Source organism: Amphiura filiformis, chromosome 17, assembly GCF_039555335.1.
Source record: "Amphiura filiformis chromosome 17, Afil_fr2py, whole genome shotgun sequence".
In the NCBI taxonomy this organism is placed as follows: domain Eukaryota; kingdom Metazoa; phylum Echinodermata; class Ophiuroidea; order Amphilepidida; family Amphiuridae; genus Amphiura; species Amphiura filiformis.
Window position 1 is genome coordinate 42,637,876 of NC_092644.1, and position 23,192 is coordinate 42,661,067.

A 23,192-nucleotide genomic window follows, 5' to 3' on the forward strand; every position below is an offset into this window, starting at 1 on the left:
AGAGGACTTTTTGATAAAGATCGAAGAGGTTAAACAATTTGAATACCTGGGTTCAATTTAAGGACAACAACTCAGAGTATGTCAAAGATCTGGAAGAGTCGTGGTTTATCAATCAACCTCAAGGTCGGTTACTTCGTGCAACAGTCTTCTCAATTGCTACATACGGGTGCAAATCCTGAGCAATGACAAAGAATGACAGGAAGAAGATAGATGCATAGAGAATCCCTTGAAAGTATGACACGTGTGTGTTAAGTACCTGATGTTGCTCTGAAGGGATGCCACACGTGGATACTATAAGAAAGAAATGTAGTTTTGTAAAGATTCCAAAAAAAATCCGCCCATTTTGGAACATATATTAATTATTTAGGAGAGTGTTTTAGGATTTTGTTAGAAAAGGGATGATTTTGATCATCTATATTTTATTGTTTTATGTATTTTCCTGTCATTTCCTGCAAACCTAATAAAGATATTTTGATAATTGAAAATAGGCTGTATCATAAATCGTAGAGGTTGAAAGCGTAACCAAGCGTGCAAAATTATTATTTGCCATGGAACTTCGGTCATATTGTATTTGAAATAAACTGGATGTTAGGATCTGCATGCATGGTATGCATAGTATTGATGGTATACAGACACTGACCTTTCCCTAAAACTAGTAAGCAGCAACTTGTGTATCACACACGTCATGGGTTCGAACCCTTTTGTTGTATTTTATTGTTAAACCTAAATAGCGTGATTGCTTTTGAATGAGCGGCAACACACATATTTTGTTTGAGGATAGCTGGATCTATCTCCTTTCTTTACATCTTCTCTGGTCTGACATAGATACTGCATGGTAAGGAGACTAAGGACTTTGTGCTTAGAACAAAAGAGCTGGCCTAGAATTGTAGAAAATGACACTGTAAATAGTAGAATGTAAACAGATTTAAATTTGTATTATATTTGTGTCTTTATTTTGTTCTTAAAAACCCACCAGGGTTGTACAAACATATTGAGTATAGTACTTCTAAGGCTAATTACAAAATGTATGTACCAAACTTAGGTAACATGAGTACAAGTTCTTTGTAAACGAAGCTGGAAATTAGGTAGGAACATCAAAAATATGGGCAAACATGTGTAATAGAAAAAATGTGAGCCAGGACAAGTGATTTGTGCGGAAAAAATAGCAAATTGTGTGGAAAAATATAGCAAATTACACGGAAATGTGCGAAAAAAAATCAGTGAATTGCGCGGAGATTGCGTGGAACTTTTACACATAAAACACACAGGAAATATGAAATTATACACCGTGTCATTTATAGGATATATTTTTTAGCATTATGATATATCACACAATTTGTGGTAATTTCAACCATTTTTAAGGCACTTTGAAAAGCACCCTCTATCTGGATTGTCCCAACATTTGCCAAGGTTGGAAACTTTTTCAATGATTCCCCATGCTTCAAAGTGTAAGATACCACTTTCAAATCTTATTCCCTGTGATTCATTTGGTCACGGAATCACTATTTTCACCCCTATTATACATTCCCAACTAGTATTAAGGTTGGTCTGAACCCTGGAATTATGGAAACTTTCGGGCCTCATAACAAAAAAATCATAAAAATGCCTGATTTTCGCCCAAATTTCAAATATTTTAGGTGAAGTTGGTCAAAATTCAAAAAAATGAAAAAATGGTTCCTAGATATTTTTATCTAGTTTTTAAAATTCAAAAAACCCCCTGTTTTGGGGGGATTTTGGCCCAAATTTGACCTCACAGATGAACTTATCAAGTCTTTGTCATTCTAAATATGTATACTTTTTATATACTTTACACCAACAATTAAGCAGTTATGAGGCCCGAAAGTTTCCATAATTCCAGGGTTCAGACCAACCTTAAATGCACTTTAAATGCTTTTCCAACATAAATATATGCCTGAAAGTTTCTACACATGCGGTACGCGTAAAGACAAACATTTAGTATGATGATAAATACGTTTATCATACCACTAAGGGAAATATCAAAGAACACCGCTAACCTGATATATTTTCATATCTAGTCAGTGAGTGCGTATTTTACGCTTTATATCTAGTCAGTGAGAGCATATTTCGCAAGCCCGACATGTGTGTAATTCGCGTAAACCGGGCACGTACAATGCACGCAATCTGTAATACGCGGAACAGTCATCTATTTTTTGTAATGTTTTTCCTATTTAGCAGCAATTAAAATGTTTAAAAACGTAATTATTTCAATATTTAATAGAATGACTTAGTGGTATGATAAATTAGTTATTAGGTTCAGCGTCGATATAGTACGGAAATTATCGTGCGCTCAGTGTCATACTGGGTTCAGCCTTCGGCTTCACCCAGTACAACACTTCGGGATCGCAAGATTGTTGGTCGATTTGATATATTTAATAAATAATGAGCTACTAATATCTTTAAAATAGCTGTTCAATATTTGTAAAAATACTTTATAGCCAGGCTTGAAAAAGTCTATTAAAGCATGGATGCAGCAAGAGACGATTTTACAAGAAATTTTCTTGCTTGAACGCGGAGCACGGACGCGATACTGTGGGTAGAAATCGCGGTAGTGTTCCAAGATACGCAATGGCAGGGTAATGGCGGCTTACATACATATTATAATTATTTGACTAGCAGTCATAGCCAAATATACCTTATCCATGATAAAAGTTATTTACTTTACAAAAAATAAAATGAGTTACTTTGTGTTACACACGTCTTTTGTACAAAATGAAGGCACTTTTTAAGACAGTTTTTACTGTAAAGTAGATAAGTACTTACATATAATATAATATTTGTTTTTGAAGTACTGGATGGAATGAGAAATAATACTTCTAAGGTATACATTGTATTGCAATGTTTGTTACACTTATCTTTGGTTTGCAATATTGGTTCAAAAATTTGAATCCTTGAAATCAAGTATAGTGGTAATAACATGTAGTGGGTATGTATACAAAATCTTTCAAACTAAACATAATGTATTGTTGTTCAAAGCAGCCAAAAAAAATTGATTTTCATTATCTTAATCAATATATCATTGAAAAATAACACTTTGATATTTTGCAATAGGTCATATACAAGATCAGACCTACCAAATGTGTAACAACCAGAATACAAGATCAGACCTACCAAATGTGTAACAACCAGAAGTAACAAGAAATAGCACACACTGCTTGTGTGTAGGTAAGCACAACAGAAATTACCAAATTCTTTTCAAATAGCTTTTCCATCTATATCTATATTGAAAAATCTTATGTTTTTGCTATCATGAAACCTCAGAATTGACATTGAAACTTAAATGTCATTTAAGAAAATCATAATGACAGCATTTAAAATAAGAAATCTGATGAAATATAATGTAGGCCTATAATAATATACATGTTAACCATGTTAACTATAGAAATCAAAGGGCGTTACATGCTTTGTCTATTGGTCCATTGTTAAATATCTCTGAACAAACATCTTGGAAAATGGACTGATCTTTGTAAAAATGGTGTCAAAAAATATTGGAAAGAGCTATCTACTTTGTTTTTTCAATACGTTCTGCCACTTACATGTTCATTAATATGTAAAAGTGTTAAGAACAACGATTCAATTATACTGCTACTATATACCGGAGTTAATTTAAGCAGAAACTTAGCTTGTAATCACTGTTGTAGTCAATCTTGAGAAGTGGACTGATCATTGATATCATCTCCTCTGAACTCCTGGTCCACTTTTTTTGTCATCCTAGAGATGTTTATTTTGAACTATATCATTTGTTCATTTCATAGGATAGGGTTTTGGCTGAATTTTCCCCACTTTTCACATCCAGGGGTGAGTTTAACAAACTTTCATTCACTTTCTTTGGAAACCATTACATAACATTACTCAACAACAAAAACGTCATTCACAAAAAATAGATCCTTAATCTTTGCCTTTGGGACATTGTTTATAGTCTTAGCTTTTCTGTGATGTTAGGAATTATCTTCAAATTCTCTTAGAAAATTGAAAATAAGTGAGGCTTCATTTCATGAGCTCGGTTGTTACGCATTACAGGCTAATATGAGTACCTCGTTAAGAAATTAAATGCTAATTAAGCAGTTAATTAATACTTTGTTTTTGTTTTTGGGGCTGAAATATATACCTTAATATTCATACCTTATGAATCTTATTCATAAATAGAAACAATTAGATTCATGTTAATAATAGTTTAGACTGAATTCTACCAATTAAAAGATCAGGGGTGGGTACATAATGCAATTGGTTGGTCTAATCTTGCTTATGACCAATAGTTCATTCTACAAATCATATACATGTACTTTGACGTTGTTATTATGAGTTAAACGCGTTGTAAGTGTTGTTGTTTCAGCCCTCTTCACAACATAACTCAAGAACCACAGGACCTACAAAACTATATCTGTGATATTTGAATTCTTCTACACACTCGCTATGAAATGATCAATGCAATTTTTGCCAAAGCTCACTACTGTTAGCAAGATGCTGTGAACTACCAGATCGCAACAGTTTAAAATAGTTGCTAACCTTAAGATCAGAATATAATAATTAATCTTTGAAAGAAGACCTTAATCTTAATGCAGACATCATTGCAGTTTTGTCTGTTCTGCGGTTAATTAATGTTAATCAACTCAGCGCAATAATACCTTAACTCCAAAAGAGATTTTGGTACTCTGCACGGTAATGCAGGATACTGGCATTACCCTGCAGAGACAAGTAAAAAATTTGTAATCGGCAGTTCGACACCACAAAACTTCATCTCAATGGAATTACGGTAATGTGGTTTTGTGTTTTTCTCAAAATGGCAATTCTCGCGTTTCAGAATACGATGCGCCTCCAGCGGTCGCTGGGTCGAGGCCAAAATACGCAGTGCATCATGGGAAAATGAGTCGACATCCAAAGTCCGCGTAATACGAATACAATACAGGAACATGCATCATTGTGGGTTTAAATGTCATTATAATGATGTTACATGCGAATGCACACTAAAACAACAATTTACCACTATAGTAGATCCATTTTCTATCTATTGATCACAGGGAATCCTTCGTGGAACTGTTTTCAACATATTTATTATCATATTTATTATGGCTTCGGCCGAATGTTATAAATAAATAAATAAAAAAATGTCGACTCTGGAGTCGAAAATATGACTGCCAAAAGCAACCGCTGGCGGCGCATCGTATTGTGAAATGGAAGAATTTTGGAGTTAAGATCCTATTGCCCTGAGTCCTTGGTTGGTAAAATATATGGAACTACCGTACTGACGCGAGTATAGTCCCACCTTCGAGTAAAGTCCCACCCCCAAATTTTCGAAAAATTTCAGAAATTTAAAAATTTTTTTTTTTTTTTTTTGTTTTTTTTGTAAGTTATTTATTTTTTCGGCTTTGTAGTGTCCCAGGACCTAGACCTAAATGCTAGGATCATTCATGGTTGACCTAAAAAAAAAAAAAAAAAAAAAAAAAATTCAAGATGTTTTGTATTTTTAATATGAAAATTGATACTTAGTATTCATGTCATAATCTATTAATGATTTCAAAATGCATTAATGCATTTTGAAATCATTAATAGACTATGACATGAATACAAATTATCAATTTTCATATTTTAAAATACAAAATATCTTAATTTTTTTTTTTTTTTTTTTTTAGGTCAACCATGAATGATCCTAGCATTTAGGTCTAGGTCTAGGACACTACTAAAACTCGAAAAAATAAAAACTTAAAAAATAAAATTATTTTTTTTTTTTTTTTTTTTGAAATTGAGTATAGTCCCACCCCCAATTTTGAAAAATGTTCACCCAAAAGCGGGGTGGGACTATACTCACCAGTCAGCTCTGGTAGTACTAAATCAATTATTGTGGGAAAGGGAGTTCATAACATGTTTGTAGCAGGTTCCCCATTGGAGAAGTTTAGAACTGTCAAGCTTTCGTCAGGTGTAGCTCTGACTTCTTCAGGACAAAGTACTAAGTATGAGACATGTAGGCCTCCCCTTGCCTACTGATGGCTCTGAAAAGAGCTGTTCACTGTGAACAAGCAGACCTCGCCTGATCCTAATGTAAACATTTTTGGTGGCTCTGAAAAGAGCCGTTCACTGAAGACTGCCCCTTGTGAACAGTGAACAAGCAGTCCTCACCTATCTGATATTGTAAAAAGGTTTGGTGGCTCTGAAAAGAGCTGTTCAATGAAAACGGACCCTTGTCAACAAAGAACAAGCAGACCTTTTTCAATGTAACCACGGTATCAGCAGATGTACATACACCAGTAGTTCTTTTGCAACTGAAAATAGTGGATTTGAGTATGTACATGACAAAATTACTTATCATTCATGATTATTTTATTCAAATGTGGTTGTCAGTATACAACAATTAATACAACAATCCTCACAGATAATTACATGACATGTATCAATAGTACAATACTTATAGGTTAATGAATGCATATTACTTGTTGGGAGAGAAATTAGACAAAATAATGCACACACGCTGATGTTGATGCGCCTATTGCACAAGCCCCGAAGGGGGGGGAGTACATTAGATGCATCAACATCAGCGCAAGTGCATTATTTTGTCTAATTCCTCGAGCAACTAGTATTACGTGTTTATTAACCTATTTCATACACGAGAAGAAAGAAAAATGCGTGATTTTTCTGTTTTTATAACAAATTATCACTAAATATGTTGGATAGAAACAAAAACTAAATAGAAAGAAATATAAATGCATCAACCTGCCGAAAAAATTAATCAATCCTACGCGAACGCGTTCGAAACACTGTGCGTAGTCCGTAAAGTGCACAATATACACAAGCAATGCATGTTTGTATTTTTCTAACGCTTGCTCTGATTGGTTCTCGCTATCAAAGAGTGTATATAAATTGCCATCTGCGACATGTTTGGATATTGTGCATATTTACAGAAACATACGTTCAAACTATTAAAATACCTCATACATTATTGCCAAACGCATTTACCATTATACTTGAAATTACTATATATCTCCATGGCCACATGACCAACTCAATGGACTCATGCATATGCAAACGAGCCCAATCATTATACAAAATTGTAGTCAATTTTCCACACTGCAAAGAACCCAGGTTGAGTTTGAGCATTAAAAAATCACTTCTTTCAAATAAGTGACATACGAAATCAAAATTCTACAAAAGTCGATCTTTATATTAACCAGTGGCGTAACTAGGTTTGGTAGCGCCCGGGGCAAGAAACAAAATTGGCGCCCCTACCCCCCACCCGAGAATATCTTAGATGCGGGCAGTGGCGTAGCTAGGGGTTGGGGCGCCCAGGGCTAAGGATACATAATGCCCCCCATTCTTGAAACAATAATGCGCTCGGAGCACATGAAATTTTGGACAAATAAGACCTTCCACTAATTAATTTTGGTTACTAGAAGTTGAATATTGGTCTTAAAATGTTCTTTCAATTGATTTTGTGCTCCGAAGCGCGCAAAAAGTTTGACTTTCATCGCTTGGAGGGTGCAGAATCGATACTGAATTGGTCAATTTCCCCCCTAAGGGTGGCGTGCGGGGCACGGTGGCGTGCGGGGCACGGTGGCGTGCGGGGCACGTTGCACCCCTGCCCCTAGTTACGCCACTGATATTAATAAAGCTACATGTGCACATTAAAACACCTAAACATTTTAGATCTTTTTGGGAAAAAATGTATATGTTTATGCACCATCCAAAAGTCAGTAGTAACGATGGGGCCAGAAACCATCTTGAAGGCCTATTCTTTTGCACTCATAGAGCTAAATAAGCCTCAGAAGACATAGCATGTGTAGCAGTTAGATGGTTAATAAAAAATATTAATGTGCATGCACGTAAAATGAAAAAAAAAAAAAATACGCTTACAAGATAGTTTCCGACATAATTTCCTCCCGACTTCTGGATGGTGTATGCACATTAATATTTTTCATTAACCACTGCTATATACACATGCTATAAGTCTTCTGAAGCTATTTAAGTTAATAATTTAGCTAAGTGGTGCAAAAAGAATAGGCCTAAAGGCTTGATTCCAACATCGTTTCTCCAGACTTTCGGATGATGCATTTTTTTATTAATGGACAGAAATGCCAAACGTACTGTATTTTTGTGGGTTTTTTTAATTTCGGAATGCGGGCTGTCCCACAAAATGCCGTTAAGTTGGAAGGTCTGCGTTACCAGTACGGTCTTAATACTACTAGGAAATCATAAGACTAATCTTAGATTTATTTACGAACTTATATGTAACATACATTGTTATTGCTTCAGCTCATTTTTTTCTTGGAAGGACTTTCCACAAATTTCAAAGACTTTTAAAAACATTCAAGGATTTTCAAGTGTCTGTGACTTTCTTTCATTTCCATCTGCTGATTTGCGCAGTCTTGTTTCGTTCTCGTTACAGCACGTCTTCTCTTGACTGTCTTCACACATGAACATGCAATTTGTTATATCTTTGGTAGCCATGTCCTGTGTAAAAAGAACAACAGAAACATTTGAAATAGATTGTTCAACTCACGTCAAAGGAGCTCTAATTCCTGGACACAGCAATGAACTTTTTATTTCATTCATATCTGGATCCAAGTACACAGGGTTACTGGAACCTTCCTTCCTTCCATATACGTGCTTACCTCAACAGTTTGTGTATTTACCTATGCACGATTCTGGAACCTAGGATAGATGAGTGTATTTTTGAAGTACAGTCAACAGTACCGGGATGATCCCCTGCTCTTTACGAATAGCCTGTGACGTTCTTTAACGTGCACACTACATTAATGTGAGAAAATATGCATGTACACAGGACCGACAGCTAAAGTGCCCTCCGACGCACTAAGCAAGTGCTTAAGGACACAAAGAGCCAGCCGAGCTCGGGCGGACCTGGGATTCAAACCCTTGAGCCTTGGATTCACAGTCCAATGCCTTAACTGCTAGGCCATGCTCCCCTGGATACATATGGGGAGGGGCGTCATTTTGTCTGTCTATGCATCCACTCCAAGTAAACACTAAAGGGGTAAAATTTTAACTATTATATGGCATTGTCAATGTTTTTGGCAAATAGAGATACTTTTCATGATCACTATTTAACTTTTAAGGTCCCTTTTGCAACCTCTTTTGTTTAGGGTCAGATCCATGTTTTCTATGGTAAATTGATATGTATACTTTGATCAGCTCTTAATCGCCGGGCCTTATAACATCACGGATTAATATTGAAATATTTTATTTTGAGAATTGTTTTGTGCCATCTCGCCAGAAGCATCACAAATTATTAATTGAAGTCATGTACTTAGTCTACTTTCTTTTAACACACAATATAGGCCAGACAGGTTAACTAATAGCAATAAGGTGGTACTACACCCCCTGATAATTTTGTGACTAATTTCGCATTTTTCCCCCAAAATAACTACACACTGGTAACAAAAGTTATGTATATTATAGGGGCAAGGAATCCAATTACTTCACTGAAATTTCAAGTGATTCAAAACAAGTGGTTCATTATAGGCCCTATATTTAAGAAACGAGGTACATTCTAGTGGAATTTTCTTATCATAAATAACATACCGCTTGTCTTGAGCCACTGAAATGCCAGTGTAGAAACTGGATTCCTTGCCCCTATAATAATTAATATACATAACTTTTGTTACCAGTGTTTTATTATTTTTTGAGAAAAATGCAAAAATAGTCACAAACTTATCAAGGGGTGTAGTACCACCTTAAATGTGGGTCTACTTTTCGGCGTAGTGGTATAAGTCTAACATTTCCCGCCTATCTAGCTGATCAAACTAAAGATTCTTAAAATATGAAACCTAATTTGAATGTGAATTAAATTATTAACATGCTCTGCATGTATTATGCCATTTAGGGGTGCAATTTGCATTATAGTAATGCCATTAATGGGTATGATCTAGTACAGTTGAATTAAATGAACACAGTATTATGAATGCTTGAGTACATTGCGTAATGCACTAAGTGATTCCAACTCACTGATTGGTTGGTATAATATTCCATGTTTTTTGATTGGTTTGATCAGTATTTCGCCTTGCCCACATTTTGTCTTTTGAAATACTATCATATACTCCTTTCTATCAAAATTAGGGGCACAATTTGCTGCAACCATATGTCATTTAGGGGGAAATTTTGATATATTTGATGAGCATGGGTAGCACTTCTGTATGGGAGTGAACCCTCGGGATGCATACACATATTTTGATTGCATACATCAACAAGATCCTTAGTGACTAACACCAGAGCACAAGTCCTTCATTAATATTCTGTATTTAATTTACTGCATTTACAAATATACATTGGATCCTTTCATCATGTAGGCCTATACAATAGATACCTTCATCATGTATACATGCATTGGATGCCTTGCTTGCATATATATTTAGGGGCTGTGCAATAATTATGAGCCCTGGGGGAGAGGGTGAAATTAGGGGAGGGTGAAATCAATTTTTGGCCAGCCGAGAGAGGGGAGGGCAAGCGATTTTTGGCACACATTCATGGTGCACCTTTTAAATAAAACACTCTAAAAAGGCTTAGGAAAACAGTACGCAAACGCTTTAATATGCAAATTGTCCTGCTCACTGTGCTCACAACATATAGACCATTTAATGTTTACAAATTGGGATCCCCAAGATTTGGCATGTGCGAGGGGGGAGCAAAGTATATTTTGGCAGGCCGAGGGGGTATCGAAGCAATTTTGGGCGGGCCATCGGTAAATTTTACCGGGGGCCTCATAATTATTGCACAGCCCTTTTGTATAGAATGTTTCATTTTAACACACTTACCTCTGAGAACTCGGGCTGTATTGTTGTAGAATGGATCCCTTCATCTTGTAAGAAATCATTGATTTCTTTAGCTGCTTGCATATAATCATGAGTATTACAGTTACAGAATCGTATATGTGCTGTGGCGATGATTTTATTTCCTGATTGCTGCCATACATGGAATTCATGTATATTCTCTATACAACAAACCTAGTCCAGATATAAAACAAACCAGTACAATTTATTAGTCAATTATGCGGTCCGTAAAATGTGGCAGTTCTTAGGAATTCATTGTTCGTAAAAAAGAACAAAAAACAAATATATTTGCAAATTGACCTCAAATGACCCCTAGATAACAGTTGACCACACATCTGTTGACATCATACATGTCAACGTACCCAAAGGTCATTGTGTCCAAGTCCCATTGAAATCCATTAAAGCATGTGGGAGAAATCAACAAAATGTTAATCCGGAAAAAAAACACACCAGAAAGTGTCCATGCCACTGCAAAGTTTCACTCCAGATCTGTGGAGTAAGAGTGATAGATGCTGCAAAGCCCCGATGTCCGGCAACAATTATATCACCGGTAACTACACCTGAACATTCCCTCAGATGAAAGTAGTGTATGTAATTTGGCTGGGAAAATAGGTTCTGGGCAGTATTTTTTGCCATGTGTTTTACAACCATTGTCACCAAACTGTGTGATAGGCTAAATCAGATTGTGTGTATCACATACAGCAATGATTATCCTTTAGCACAGTTTTCAAGATGGTTGTCCACAGTCCGAACAAAAGAATTGTGATCAATTTCTCATCTTATTTGTTTGTTTGTGATATCTTTGCAAAAACAGCTTCAACAAAATCATCTTACTATTTATTTGTCAATGTGAATGAAATCATTACAGTTTGTCATATCATATCGTTAGCCTGCTACGCTAATTGCACAAGTCATTTTGTAATTTTAAGAACAAAGAATGAAATGTGGTTCAAGCATGCATCAGTTACATAATCACCCTTATTATTTCAGATTATTCCCTTTCATTTGTATCCATATCATTTGTACTTGTGCAAAGATTGGTGAATAAATGTTTAAATGCATGCTTGACCATATTTTGTACTTTGTTCTCAAAATTACCAAAAATGACTTAGTCAATTAGTTTAGCAGGCTGACGATATGGAGAGCCTTAGTGCCCTAGTAGGGTTAAGGTGAATTACCTGGCTGCCCTTGAAATAACCCAAATGAACTTAGAGGAAAAAGTCACTAGACAGGCAACATCAGGTGACAAAATTAAACATAATACATTCCTACATACACATCCTGCTTTGATTACATATCAGCACATTTAATGGGCTATTCCAGTTGAAATCCATACACCCCCTATGGGAGATGGGACCTTTAATAATCTTCCACACAAGGGGTGTTGATTTCAAATTGGAATATTGCAAAACTTCTAAGCAAGCTTCTGTTAAATGTATCAATCCAAGAAAAAAATACAAAATGCTTTTAATGAAAAACTGTCTTACCATTTGCTTAAGTCTGTCTTCAATATCTTCTATATCTACATCAGTTGGTATAGAGTTCATTAATATCATACTGGATTGTTTAACTGTAAATATGTAAACAAAGCCAAAGAAATAAACAATATAACGCTCATTCTACAAAATCCGGTGCCAATAGCCTTTTTTCCATTCTTTGGTCCACAAAAACTTTGTCGAGCATTTAGGGCATCAAATATGTTGTGTTTTCTGGTAGAACTCAACGAGATCTACACGGACATATATAGTTTTCCATACTTTAAATGCTTTCTTCAGCCTGATTAACCCTTGCAAAGGCTCAAAAATCGCTAAAAATGCGTTTCCACAGCTCAAGTGTCAAATCTAACCCTGAATATTTTCTTTGAATAAATGCGATTTCTTTACATATTTGTTGTTTTTTAATTAGATAACGCACCATCATATTGTTTATCAACATTATTTTTTAGTGATTAAACTGTCTTTGTGTAATTCTAAAATAAATTGCACTTTCCACCAAAACGCTGTGAGCTACGTTACCCTTTTTTAACACACGTTATTGGAAAGAAGTAAAGCAGAGGTATCAATGTAATTTGCGGTTTTTGAAAGGAAACACTCATAGGTTTTTAAAAATCACAGTAAAAATCTTGATGCTGTAGCATTTTTTGCATAGAAATGTTGTAAACATTGAAATTTCGACCGACCATGTTAAGATTGGTGAGCTACGTTACCGGGATTCTATAGTATGCACTTGTATTACATGTACTTCCTAATAATATGTGAAAGCTACCAGTGGTCGAACCCCATTTATATTAGAATTAACCGACATAACGTTCTAACGTTCGCAAATCACATTAAAAACATTAAAAACCAGTGAACTACGTTACTGTGAGCTACGTTACACACTCATTTAAACATCTTCAAAACTTCTATGAAATGGTGAAATCTGTTTTACATTTCACTCAAGTGATCTTTAATTTGCTTTTTATGACCTTGGATTGAGTAAAACCAGCCCATTTTATAGTCGGTAACGTAGCTCACATTACATTGAGTTTTAGTGTTAAAAACATCATGACTTCCTGAAAGAAAAATATGCAAGTGGTGTTGGCAATTTTTACATCTGAAAGTAGTGATACATTTACTTTTAAAAACACAAAAAGCAGGTCTTTTTGAACAACTTTTATTTTTTCAATTTTTTTAGTGGATTGGCACCGGATTTTGTAGAATGAGCGATAAGTAAATAAATAAATATTAATAAATTCATTATAAATAAAGTATTAAGGAACTAATTAACTAAAATTTTTATAAAACTTTATAAAAACTTAAATTTTGCATTACTAAAATATTTAATGATCTACCAATTAATTCCAAATATAGTAATACAAGTACAGTACACAGCGCCCAGGGGTACTTAATACAAATGACCAAACGGGGACGTGCCGCTAATATGGGTAGCATTTTCGGCCTTTTGGTATATCAATGACCCCTTTTTCTAAGCCAATTTTGGTATATGAATGGGTCCTTTTTCCAAAATTTTTTCAATTTTTTCGAAAAATAGTCCAATTTTGCCAATGGGTCCAAATTTCTTGAAAAATTTGTATTTTAATGGGTCCACTTTCAAATTCTCAGCAGCATGTCCCTACCAAAATCAAACTTGCCTACCCCCCCCACCCGGGAATGATGTTCAAACGGACCAATCAATTTTAATCACAAATTGCATTTGAAATATACCGAAAAGTTGAATTATATCATAACAGGCCGAAATAAAAATGTGCAAATTTGGACAATAAAATAGCCTGAACATTCTCATTCCTGATACTTACATAGAGGTATTGTGGTGGTTGTAATAATTAAAACTATAATAAGACTCATAGCTGGATCCATATAGTACTTCCAATCCCAAGCATCTGGTGCCAGCCAAATAAACGAGGCGCTAATTATTACTACTACAGATCCAAGAAAATCACCAAGGACGTGAAGAAATACACCACGCATGTTGAGTTGACCACTTGAATCTGTAAAGTAACAAATACAAAACTTGTTCATATTTAAAATTGATCTTATATTGCTTTGCATGTTAGAAAAAGTCCCAAGTTTTTAAAACATTTTCTCAAAATATCAAGAGCTATCTCAAGAACCACTGAACCAATACTAGGGTTGTTTATACTCATTTTAATGCATTTTTCATGCTGATTTCAAATATGGTCATTAAAATGTACAATTCCAACATTTTAAACAAAATTGAAATTTGTTACCCATCACATCAAACCAACCACTTGGCTTCAGAAAGGAAAATGGAGAGTGAAATACTAGGATAAACTGTTGATATTAGCTTTAAAATGACACCCTGTGAAATCAGATACAGTAAAAATGTCTTGTGAAGCAAAACAAGCTCAAATTTCTTTTTATTTTCTTTATATTTTCTCATCTTCTTTCATTGTTATCTGAAAATGAAGTAAACCCGTCGGTTTTGATGTGATGGGTCACATTTGTCGTCTGCATGTTTGACACCTGTGTGGAGAGCATCAAGGTTATCAGTGTGTGAAATGGTATCACTGAAACTGTACCAAAAATGTGTTTATACATATCAAGCCAAGTTGAGAATTATTGTCAAGATATGTTTTATACGAGCCTAAAACACTAAACCACACATCAGACACATTATAGACCATTTACAATGTCGTCCATATTGACTCGACTAGTGCCGAGCATTTTAATATATATATTTGTACCACATTGGTAACTCTTATCAGGATGGGTGTATTGATTCATTAACAGTTGAGATGTTTGTTGATCAGTAAATCAATTTCCTATTCATTTTATAATCAACAATTAATTCCCTGAATAAAATTTCATGACCAATTGGATATTAGGTTTGGATGTCCCTGAAAGAATCATACACTCACTTCTTTTGGCTATATTTCAAAATAAATGTTGGTGACTGATCATATTATTATCTACACTGATCATTTGCTGGATGCTTCACTCACTGGGCTGTTCCAGTTGAAATCCACCACCCCTATGGAACACATAACCTTCATCTTCCACACAGAGGGTATATATTTCAAATGGAGTCACTCATTTAGGGAACCCCATTTGAAATTCACACTCCCTGCAAGATAGATTATGAGGTCATGTTTTCCATTGGAGTGTATCATGAATATCAACTGGAACAGCTTATCAATGAGTTCGTTCAGACGATTAATGTCATCATGCCCAGTTTAATAAAGATTCCCACCACAGTATAATCATAGTCATACCTCTACAGGGCATGCAAGTTTAGGAATCAAAACCATCATGTTGCAGGTACTTGTCTTTTATAGTATCTGCACATTTCCCTTGTTGGTTTTTTGGCCACACAGCAATTGATAGGAAGTTAGGGGCTGTGCAATAATTATGGGGGGGGGGGGGGTAAAATTTCCAAATGGCTTGCCAAAATCGTTTCCCCCCTCTCGCCCGCCAAAAATCGCTGGCCCCCCCCCCCCCCCTCTGGGCCCGCCAAAAATTCGTTGCCCCCCCTTGCACATGCCAAATTTTTGGGATCTCAATTTGCAAACCTTAAATGGCCTATATACATGTTGCGAGTGCAGCGAGCAGGAAATTTGCATCTTTAAGCGTTTCCATACGGTTTTCCTAAGCCTTTTTAGAGTGTTTTATTTAAAAGGCGCCCCCAAGAATGTGTGCCAAAAATCACTCCCCCCCTCTCTTGGCTGACCCCCCACCTTTCGACTTGCCAAAAATTTCTTGCCCCCCCCCCCAATTTTACCCTCCACCCAGGGCTCATAATTATTGCACAGCCCCTTAGTATTGAAATATGTATTCTGTGTGGAAAATATGACACAGGTGCAGGCTCTATATACTGCTGGTACTAGTAGCAATTTTCAGTTTCTCCTAAGCATGTGCTTAATCAGTGTTCGAAATATGCCTCAAAAAGTTACAGGCCAGCCGGGCTTGACCTTAAAAAGTTACCGGCCAGCCAGACCGGCAACTAGATGCCAGTCAGAAAAGTTACCGGCCAGGCCAAAAAGTTTCAGGCCAATGGCCGGCTGACCGGCCCTATTTCGAACGCTGTGCTTAATATAAAACTACATTTTTCTTTTCATGTTAGCTGATAAATCTATCCAAAATCATTGCTCTTGAAAGGATTAATTAATACAACAGTATACACCAGGCACAAAAAGAAACTCGTCAGTTATATTCATCCTTGCTGTTCAATAACTTGATAATTTTGGATTATTCTGAAATATACATTTTGTTAATTGGACTTTGCTTTCTCATTTGACACCCTGTTCGTGAAAAACGAACAAGAATTGACCAAGATATGCGCCTCCGAAGCCTCAAACCCCAAAATCAAAAGTTGCATTTTCAACATTTTTTAATGGGAACGCATCGTTGTATTGCACACAATCATCACGGGCCAATCAATAAAGCACACAGTGTACATGGTGTAATTGGCACCATGGCACAATTGAATCGTTAAAATTGCAACTTTTCATTTTGGGGTTTAGTGCATATCTTGGTCAATTCTTGCTCAATGTTCATGAACAGGGTGTCAAATGAGAAAGAAAAGTCCAATTAACAAAATCTATATTTCAGAATAATCCAAAATTATCAAGTTATTGAACAGCAAGGATGAATATAACTGACGAGTTTCTTTTTGTGCCTGGTGTATATAAATACAAGCAATTAAACTCTTGCCACTACCAGCCAGCTATGAATGTGGTAATTCTGGAAAATACCTTCTGATAGAACTGTATCCTAACCCTACAATAAAGGGTAAGAAGATTTACTGTCACCAAAGTATGTACACATATCTATTGTAGCACTTTTGTACTTACTCACTGATCCACTCCTCTCTTTGATATCACTAGATGGCATGTCTATAGCCAGCTGGACAGACTTCTCTACCTCAGTAGCTGGTGTAGCATGGTCATCAGTGTACATCTGAATAAACAAAATATAATAAAAGTAACAATTTCAGTGACATGCCTAACAAAATCAGAATTTGGCTCTAGAGAAAGAAGTCATATGCTCCCTGAAAGCACTCCCACTGAACCACTGACATACTAGGGCTGTCAACTTTTTGGAATTGCTTGGCGTAAGATATTGTTGAACAGGGGCGTACCAGGACGCAAATATTGGCTTTTAACAATATTTATTTTGTAAAATGAAGCCACAAGATATGATTTTTACAGGACACAGTAAACATTATACAGGCCTATTATTATTTGATCTATTTTTCTTTTATTTCTCGGCAGTTCTTCGTGTGCCAACTGTAATGCATTTCGGATTTGGCCTGCAGGGTGCTTGTGAGAACCATAACTGTCATTAAATCAAGAAATTTAATTTATAAAGGGTTGTAAAAGCAGGAAAATCAGTACTTCACGCTCTACTTTTTGTCAAAATGTATAAACAGCACCAGTTACAACTATGGGAACTATAACCGACCAAATTATCGGTCAACAAGAACTATTTTGATTTGTTTTAAAGAGGGCTGTATTATGTATTCAACCACTAAAACTTAAAATTGCTGAGAGATCTATATGCTCTAATTTGATTGATTATTGAGATGATTATATCATGTAATTAACCAATCAGGGGCTCTGTAAAAAGGCAGTAGTACCCATGGGGTTATTTACTGAATACTGGGATTACAAAAAAAAGTACAAACAAGAAAAGTCTTTAAAAAGAGACACAGTCCACGATGAAGTGTATAGTAAATTGTTCTAACTTTCAATTTTCATATCTAACCTACTCTGCATTGATTTGACAATAGATTAGTGATTTGAGGCATAATAATACCTACATCCCCAGCTCTGGAAAAAAGTTAAACAAAAAATTAATTTTCCATTTAGATTTTTTAAGCCACCCACAGTAAACAAATTTGTTTCTTTTTAGTCTTAAAATGACCGAAGAAGAGGAAACACACAATCCTGACTATAGAATAGAGCAGGTAAAATTATGAAACATGATCTTCATCCGTGGCATTGTCTTTTTTAAAGCCACTTCTTGTTTTAGCCTTTTTCTGAACTTTATTCATGTTGTGTAGAAGTAGATAAAGCCTTGATAAGATGTTGACTTATGAAGATTAGATTAGAGAAATGTCAACACTTGTCATTATTAGAGCTCCTATTATTGACAGAAAAGATAAGCAAGCATTACTAGGTAGATATTATTTAAAATCGATGAAGCATGGATGTTTCTTAGCATGCTCAATTAGCTAGTAAATCAGCTTTCTGAAAATATCCAGTGTATTTTTCCTATATGCTCAGCCTTATCACTAAGTAAACAATTCTACTGACCTGCCTCACCAATCAGTAAAGCGTAATATAATATTATAATCATGTGATGGCTCGATCAATCCAATTGCAAACATGCTTAGAAAAAGTCCTGGCTGCCACTGTCTCATTGCAAGATTAGGTAGGTTAAATAGTCCTTGGCATGTGAGGCAGTATTAGATAAAGGCATACAAACGAGGGTATGATATATAAGGAATTATAGTCTCTTAACCACAGGATTGGTGGGCTTTTAATAGCTATTCAAGACACAGCTAGGTACCGGTATGTAAGGGATAAACTATGCATATGAGATATGGGTTCAAGAGGTATTATAGTTCACTCTGTGAACAAAAATTTGAAAAAATAAGATTTCATCTCCCTGTCCAGTGCAGTGCACACAGTTCGATTCATTAGGCCTACATTTGTACACTGAGAGCTAATTTGAATCATACTAATTTCTGAACAATATTTACTTTGAAAGGTTGATTAATGGCTGAGTAGTATGAATTGCCTAGTCAGATACCCAGACTCGGTGACGTAACCAGGGGGGCAAGCAGCTACCACCACCCCCCCCCACACAAAAAAACTGGGAAGAAGAGCAAAAAATAGGGAAAAAATAGGTAATAAATTAGGGTCGCACATAAGTATTACAACTTCAACTTTTGAAATTGGGAAATTTTTAAATCTTGCCCCCCCCCCAAAATAAAATAATAATATTATCAATGGCTGTCCTAAAAATATATTTTGTTGTATTTTGAAGATGATAAGACCTAAAAAAGACGCAAAAATATACAGCAAATCAGGCTAGCATATACTATCACAATAAAAAGTTGGAAGTTGATCGGTTCTGCATTTGAGCTGCACAGTGGATTAATGAATTTGTTTCCACCCGAACAACCAGCCGAACAATTGGACAGACAACCATAAAGGGGTCATTGATATACCTAATGGCTGAAAATGTCTGTCGCACAGCCCCATCATTTGTACTGAGTAGTACCCCCCTGGGCTGCAGTCCATGTGTGACAAGCAACATCTCTCAGGAGTTGAAAAAATAAGGAACTGAAAGTTTTTCAACTCGCAAAAGTGATTTGATGCTCTGAAAACATTAATAAACAAAGAGTGTTCATGCAATTTGCTTTTCCGCAAAAGCGATTGCACTAGGGATTCAATCATGTTTCACCGTTGTTCATCACCATTTAACATCGATGCATGGTTTACTTCGCAAGGGCACGCAGATGCACCGGACGCGAGTTGTTGAACGGTGATGAATAATGGTGAAACATGATTGAATCCTTTTCCGGGATCCTTTTCAACAACAAAAACAAGCTAAACATCATCTAATTCACATGATTATTTCATTACGACTGTCCGTTAGCCATTGCCACTCAACTTTACAAGAAGATAGGGGATCTCTGTTGCTATCGGCAATCAAACTAAAGATAACGAGGCAATGTTTATCTGCTCCCTCCAAAATCAAACAAGAGCGTGTTTACGCATGCAAAGTTCTTGGCATGACAAATTTTACGCGATCACGCATACGTGTTAACTTGCATTCACATATATGCTCAGGAAAAGTGTGAATTCATCACCGATTAACAATGCTTGGCTCCTATACCTTTGGCTCCTATACAAAGGTATAGCAGAGATGCCAACATTAACATCCAGAAAATAGGGAGGATTCAAACAAAATATAGGGAGGTTTTCAAAATTACATGCAACTTCAATGGCATATAACTTGCCAGAAATAGGGAGGTTGCCAAATTTGTGTGTCAAAATGGACAAAAATGTTTACAAAAATAGGGAGCCTCCCTATTAAATAGGGAGGGTTGGCATCTCTGGTATAGGAAGAGTTGTTGAATATAAATCCAGCTGTAGAGGTTTATGATATTCTCTAAGTAAATAATACTTACACTGTCAGAGTTTTGGTTTTGATTTGGCGCTGTGGTATCCTCAATTTGTGAATAGGAGAACCCATTGGGCTGTTGGTTTAACCCATTGGGCTGTTGGTTTAACCCATTGGGCTGTTGGTGTAACCCATTGGGCTGTTGGTTTAACCCATTGGGCTGTTGGTAAGCGACTTCGTGGTCACCCTGAGGTACTTTAGAGTAGTTAAAATCTCCTGCTGATGTACTGTCTTGAGACATTTTGAGAAGGTTAACTGTAGTCTTTTTCTTGTTTGCACCGTGACTGTGTCCATGAGATGAGCCACCATGACTGTGTCCATGAGATGAGCCACCATGACTGTGTCCATGTCCTAAGCCTATAAATTTGACAAACATACAGAATAGTAATGCAAAGTATGACAATTGCAAATATTTGGGAAGGCATTGTTCATTTACATTATGCCATCTAATATTGCCAGATTTAGGTCAATCTTGGTCCTTTTACAAAAGCTTCCAAACCCAATGTTTCTTGAGACAGTCAGTGCTGACCAAGACAGGTTGGTTCTCTGATGACATGTTTTTGGAGGCCTATAGTTTGATCAGCATGTAATCGGCAGGCCTTATAACATCGTGGATTAATATAAATATATGTCTTGTGACATCTCGTCAGAAGTATTACAAATTATTATTTGAAGTTCTATAATTTGTCTACTTTCTTTAACACCCAAAATATAGACCAGTCATATCAATAATATCTTTCTTAACGTGGCTCTACTTTTCGGCGTAGTGGTAAAAGCCTAATAGTAATAATTCCCGAGCTGATCAAAGTATAGTCTTGTTTAGAAGACTTTATAAACTTTCATCTGATGCAGGCCCGTACGCAGGGGGGGGGGGTGCGGGGGTGCGACCGTACCTCCCTAAATTTGCGAAAGTATACAAAAGGTCCCAAAATTTAAGAATTTGCGAGCGTAAAAAAAAAAAATCGGGTTTTTTACGTTTTTTTGGTCAAAAAGGTCCAAATTTGGGGGAAAAGTCCACTTTTCACAAAATTGCCCCCTCCCTTTGGAAAAAGTCCACTTTTTCAAGATCAGCACCCCCCAAAAAATCCTGCGTATGGGCCTGATCTGATGATCTGACAGTTTGAATTCCATCTCTCATTCCCTGAGGGCTGTGTGAGAGTAAAACAGTTCACTTGGATTCAGGTGGTACTACACCCCTGGCCAATTTTGTGCCTATAATATAGGCACAAAATTGGCCAGGGAAAAAAAATAAAATAATATTATTTGCATTTTTCTCAAAATTATAGCGCATTGGGGACAAGTAAGATATGTATATTATAGGGGCAAGGACTACAACTACTGCACTGAAAATTTTATTTCAGCACAGGCAACAGTTGTGGAGTTACAGTCAAAAATGAGGGAAAACCAATATTTTGATCAATAAATCAATAACTACTTGTCTTGAGTCACTGAAATTCCTTGCCCCTATACTATACATAACTTTTGTTACCAGTGTTTTATTAGTTTTTGAGAAAAATGCAAAAATAGTCACAAATTTATCAAGGGGTATAGTAACACCTTAAGGGCTGGGGTATGAATGTTTGGACAATATTTATTTTGGGACATTCGATCACATCAGACATATCGAATTGCATTCTGAATACGAAGAATGTCATTCTGATATCAAATAATTTTGATTTTTGAAATTCGCAATTTAATACACATTTTATGGCAAATCATTAAAATTGATATTTTTGATATTTAACAGTACTTGAAGTAAACTTTATAAATCTGATGATTTATACTTAAAGTGTATGTAGGTGGGATGAAAAGTCGATGATCAATTGAAAATTTTGACCTTTTCAGATTGAAGATATGGATTTTTTCCCAAAACACTAAAAAAAATTAGGTCTTTTTGGGAAAAAAACCCATATCTTCAATATAAAAGTTCTAAATTTTCAATTGACCGTCGGCTTTTCCTCCCTGCTACACACACTTTAAGAATATATCATTAGATTTATATAATTTACTTCGAGGACTGTTATATATCAAAATTTGAAAAATATCAAATTTTTATAATTTGTCATAAAATTTGTATTATATCGTGATTTTCAAAAATGAAAATTATTTGATATCAGAAAGACATGCTTCAGATTCAGAAAGCAATTCGATAGGTCTGAGGTGCTCTCATGTCCCACAAAAAATACTGTCGAAACGCAATAAACGCTCATTCTAGATCCCTTAAGTATTCAAAAATTCAACTCAAAATGTTGAAACACATAACTAGTTTTAATTGTAGGTCTCAATGTAAGATAAGAAATCGAACATGAAAAATTGGACCACACCACTTTCATCATGAGTCGGCTGCGCGGAGCAGATTTCTTCTAGCTTTTGCAATCCTGGGTCAGAGATATTATTTGGTCTGCCTGGAACATGCTTTCATTATCCCTAAGCAGGTGCTGTATATGTACACACCTTTAACCCCTTGCCAATCTCCCAGCCCCCAACTCAACACAAACGTTGACAACCATGAGTGTTACCAAATTGCGCGGGAAAATGGGTTATATTTTTACCAGTAGCCATGACCGCGAAATTGGCAAAATAGGGGTTTTAATTTGAACTGCCCGTGAAATTTGACAGTGAAATCAGCAAAATAGGGGTATTTAATTTGGACTGTCCACGAAATTTGGATAAAAGGGGTACTTGAGAAAATCCAGAAATTTTATGTCAATATTTAGTGTCATTGATAAGGGGTGTTTGAAATTCT

The 23,192-nt window shown here is 35.8% G+C and overlaps 2 protein-coding genes across 4 annotated transcripts in view; one reads left to right on the forward strand and one right to left on the reverse strand.

Annotated features, from left to right (window-relative positions):
- LOC140137821 (uncharacterized) overlaps positions 1–23,192 on the forward strand; it is a 93,633-nt gene that overhangs the window by 28,901 nt on the left and 41,540 nt on the right. Inside the window, exon 2 of one of the 3 annotated variants that reach the window (XR_011856902.1) lies at positions 3,070–3,183. The exons of the other annotated variants lie outside the window; for them this stretch is intronic. The gene's annotated coding sequence lies outside the window, so the exon portion shown is untranslated. The remainder of the gene's footprint in view (positions 1–3,069; positions 3,184–23,192) is intronic. 3 annotated transcript variants of the gene reach the window in all.
- Positions 8,077–23,192, reverse strand: part of LOC140137820 (proton-coupled zinc antiporter SLC30A1-like) — a 38,694-nt gene continuing 23,578 nt past the window's right edge. Inside the window, exons 4-9 of the mRNA XM_072159608.1 lie at positions 20,454–20,803; positions 17,104–17,209; positions 14,089–14,280; positions 12,278–12,360; positions 10,776–10,964; positions 8,077–8,457 (exon numbers count right to left, since the gene is read on the reverse strand). Coding sequence (XP_072015709.1) covers positions 8,314–8,457; positions 10,776–10,964; positions 12,278–12,360; positions 14,089–14,280; positions 17,104–17,209; positions 20,454–20,803 — 1,064 coding nt within the window. The 3' untranslated portion in view covers positions 8,077–8,313. The remainder of the gene's footprint in view (positions 8,458–10,775; positions 10,965–12,277; positions 12,361–14,088; positions 14,281–17,103; positions 17,210–20,453; positions 20,804–23,192) is intronic.